At 36.7% G+C, this 4,060-nt stretch overlaps 1 protein-coding gene across 1 annotated transcript; it reads right to left on the bottom strand.

Moving 5' to 3' along the window:
• Positions 1-701: 701 nt before the first annotated feature.
• LOC116109735 (WPP domain-associated protein-like) lies at positions 702-4,060 on the bottom strand. The gene is made up of 4 exons (XM_031395971.1): positions 1,461-4,060; positions 1,122-1,248; positions 917-1,018; positions 702-797 (listed from the first exon to the last, which is right to left on the bottom strand). Exons 1-4 carry the CDS (start codon positions 4,058-4,060, stop codon positions 702-704), a joined length of 2,925 nt encoding a protein of 974 aa, XP_031251831.1.

The raw sequence follows: 4,060 nt of genomic DNA, 5'->3' as shown, positions 1-4,060 counted from the left end.
TTTTGAGTTGAAAGCAAGCAGAATGGACAAAAGAGGGTTGGAGAAAAACATAAAGGTAATAGAAGAAGATATCAGCAGCCGGCCTTGAGGGGTGAAATCTGTAATTTGGTAAAGTAAATTCTTGAAATTTTGTGATACTTGATTGGAGAGTACTATTATTGTTCAAATGCAAATTTTTTACTGATTTTATGGCCTATGAAATCTTAGACTAATCTCAGGAAAATGATAATTAATTGCACAAAGTCTTGAATTTGAATCTTGAAGACTTATGGACTTGAATGCTGATTTATTTTATTTTTGTGGTAAATCTTTTATGCAGACAGGTGAAAGAATCAATAAGTCACACCGTTAGCTTGGAAAGGAATTATCCAAAGTGACAAAATCCACATATCTAGCCCACAAAACCAATGTCTTTTTTAACATCGCCATGTCAAGCATCAATATAAGTTTCCGTTTTGTAACTTTTCTTTGGTATTGTCAATGAATCTTGAAAGCAAAGGATTTTTTTTCTGATACCTTTCCTTATGATGAACCGCTTGAACATTCTTTTATCATAATTCATGATATTTTCTTGTCGACTTCCATGTTGAAGCATCATTATATGTGCATGTAAGAAGTTGTTTATGAAAACTCAATCATTCAAGAAATAATTGCAGGATAAAAAGGCGTAAGGTACCGCTATGAATATGAGGATGTTTTTATCACTTGCTGGAAGTATGAACTGCTCCAATTAGTTCTTTCTGGATCAAATCCAATATTCCTGAGACCTGCAGAGTAGTACCTATTAAAGCCAAAATCTAGCAGAGAAACAAGTGACAGATACCAATTACAAGCATATATGTTATGATATGAAGTTGATAGTTGCATCAGAATCCTGTATTATGAAACAATTTTTTGAGATTATATCATTGCTCACATCAAAATATTGTTGCAACACAGTTGAATATTGATGCAGTGTCATGTAAATCTTCTCAAGTACCCCTAATTGTACATCCACTTGATCGCCGAGCAGATCTACCTACAGCTCAAGAAACATAATAAAGTGTTAAAACAACCATACATAACAGGATTTTCAAAAAAAAAAATTCTGAGAATGTTGAAGTAAAATGATTTTTTATAACCTCATTTTCAGCCTTTTGGAGATTCTGGCATCTAATGACAAAAGCCTTCCTGTAGAGCAACTCCCTTTTTCGTATTGCGGTGACAAGTTCAACAAGTGAATCTAATTGATGTTTCATCTCTTCTAACCTGTTTGAAATCAGCACAGAAATCTGCTTAAGGAAATTGATGCCTGAAAAAGTGTATTGTTTTGTTGTTTCAACACTTCAATTTTTACAGAATATAATCCTTGCAACATCATATAAATAAACAGAAGATAACAGAATCATATGAAAAAGCAAATGAATAAGTATGATCTTCACTTTCAAATTTCATATGGAATAAATTAAAGTTAAGAGTACCTCACAACATTGTTCCCTAATTTTTCATGTGCTTGGAGCTCAAAATCCACAAATACTTGTGAAAATCCCAGTATGGGTGTAAAAACAGAATCATATTGAATTTTAAGAATATCTTGGTTAATTTTTTGTTGGCAACTGGAAGACTTTCCCCCATCTATGATATCTGTTGGACTTATCTCATGATGAACAATTTCTTGGTCGCTAACTTCTGCGTCGAAACTAGGTTCCATCTCACTCAATATTGTCTTACTCGTAGATAACTGTTCTAGAGCTTGCTCAAGTTTGCTTCTCACTGAAGTGAAAGTAGTTTCATCCTCATTCAAAAATTCATGAAAGATCTCATTTTCATTAAGCTCTTCAGTTTCCAATTTCACCAGGTCGACTTCCGCATTGTAGTCCTTCATTTCTGAACTTTTACTTGACAATAGCCCTTCCTCTTCTTCTAAAGACTTCAGTAACATATCCAGTTTTTCAATCAAACTCTCCTCTCCACTTCCAGAAATTTTGGCAATAGGGGTTTTCTCTTGTTTCTTAGCTTCTGCGTCTGCGAAAGTTAGACAAGCGCCTTTCACAGCCTCAACGAAAACAAATTGGTGTATCTCCTCCCTAATGAGATGTTCAATATCACAAGAATCAACCTCCATCTTCCACTCATTCTCCTTCACCGAACATTCGGTATTTTCCTGCCAGTCATCGCAAGATGAGGAGCCATATGTAAAATTCTCAGGAACTTGGACATCTTGGAGTTCCCTTATTGTGTAATTGGCAGTGTTCACAATATCCCTGATGGTCTCATCAAAGACAATCCAAGAAATCTTTTCCCTGAGAAAGTTTTCAGTGCTATAGTTCACTATAATCCCATTCCATTCATTGCACATTTCTTGAAAGAAGACAGCGCATACATCCTCCCTTAAAGTGCATTCATCTTTTACATGTACTAATGCAGACTCCATAGCAGAGCAAAAATTTTCATCTCTCTCAATGTCATAAGCCTGCAATTGAGTGTGAAAATCACTTACCAAACCTTTGAAGATAATTGCATTGGTGTCTTCCATTATCATGGTTAGCAAATTTCCATCTTCCTTTTCCTCTTTCAAAATTGTTATCTCATTTTCTAGTTCTTTATTTGCATTATGAGAAACTGAAGCATTATTCACTTTCTTCCAGACATCTTCCAAACTGTCAATGCCCAAGTTCTCTTCCTTTTCTGCAACAGACTTGGGTATCCTTTTTACCGAAGAAGTTTCCTTCCCCTGATCATTTCCATTCTCTCCAAAAGTTTCAAGCAGCCTAGAATTCCATTTGATTAAATTGTCCATTCTTTCAACAACTTCTTGGATTCTTCTTTTCAAGCTAGCAGGATCCTTTTCTTTTAAACACCCTCTTTCCCAGAACCTTTCTCGCTTCAACCGGTTCAGCTCTTCAGCTTTTCTCCGGATAATAGACTCATGATTCTTTATCATCTTAGCAACTAAGTGAACGCCATCTTCTTCTGGTTCATCTTCGGGTTGCTTATTTTGTCCTACTACTTCAACGTTTGAGGAAAACATATTCACATTCCGCATATTATCACCTTCAGATAAAGACCTTCCTGGCTTGTGAGGAAAATTGAACTCAAGATTGATTCGGTTTGGAGATGCTAAGTTCTCATTTCCTCTGATAGCTTTTGAGTGATCCTCATTTTTATTAATAAGATGCTGAAGCTCATTCCGCAAGCATGTGACCTCTTTCATCAAATCTGATAAATGTTCACTCAATCCCACAAGAACTTGCTTCTCTTGCTTCCTCATTTCCACCTCAAACTTATCCTTAAAATCCTTCATAAAACCTTTGATCAAGATATAAATTGCATCTTTCTCAAGATTCCACCTCCATTCCTGCTCTTGTGGCCCCAACTCGGACAAGAAAATGGCATTCTGCATTTTCCTAAAAGCCTGATCTAAAGTTTCTTTTAAGAAGTTAATGTCATGGCTCATTTGCTCTATCTTTTTGTCATCAATACCTCTATTCCTTTCCTCATCGAGCCTAGGATCCGTCTGAAGCTTTTGCTTTATATTGCACACCTGTTGATCTGCCGAATTCCTCAACTCACAAAATTCACCATCTCTATCCTCATCCCCACTTACGGGACTGCTTCGACTGAATTCCGGCATATGCTCACTCTTCTTTCTTTCAAGCTCAAGTTTCGCGTGCAAAGAAACCACTTCTCTTTCTTTTATTTCCAACGCTTGCCGAAGCTTCAACTCATTCTCTAATCTTTCCATCAACTCTCTATCCTTTTCCGAGATGGCTAGCTCCGATTCCTGCAGACGCCCCAGAAGCCGGTCTCTAGTTTCTGTCAAGTCTGCAAGGACCTTTTCATGGCAGCTTTCAACACAGTAGCTGTCTGCCTCATCTTGAACAAATTTTATACACCCTTCTAGTTGAATTACTGCGAATTCATAGAATTTCGATATCTCATTCAAGCGCTCGATGACACCTTCTTTGGACTTAACTTTTCCATGAGCTTTGTCCATGGCATAGTACACAATCCACATCATAGTTGCATCTATTGTGGAGATTTTGAGACTACCATCCAACAATCCGGAAAAATCTTCCAT

Source organism: Pistacia vera, unplaced genomic scaffold, assembly GCF_008641045.1.
Source record: "Pistacia vera cultivar Batoury unplaced genomic scaffold, PisVer_v2 Contig59, whole genome shotgun sequence".
Taxonomy (NCBI): domain Eukaryota; kingdom Viridiplantae; phylum Streptophyta; class Magnoliopsida; order Sapindales; family Anacardiaceae; genus Pistacia; species Pistacia vera.
Note: the sequence above shows the minus strand (reverse complement) of the source record. Positions and strands in the feature narration are given on the sequence as shown.

Coding starts and splice junctions, on each gene's coding strand:
- LOC116109735 (XM_031395971.1), bottom strand. CDS start 4,060: ATGGAAGATTTTTCCGGATTGTTGGATGGTAGTCTCAAAATCTCCACA. Junction 1,249..1,460: donor TTAGGGAACAATGTTGTGAG/GTACTCTTAACT, acceptor GATTTCAAACAG/GTTAGAAGAGATGAAACATC. Junction 798..916: donor TGTTGCAACAATATTTTGAT/GTGAGCAATGAT, acceptor TTTCTCTGCTAG/ATTTTGGCTTTAATAGGTAC.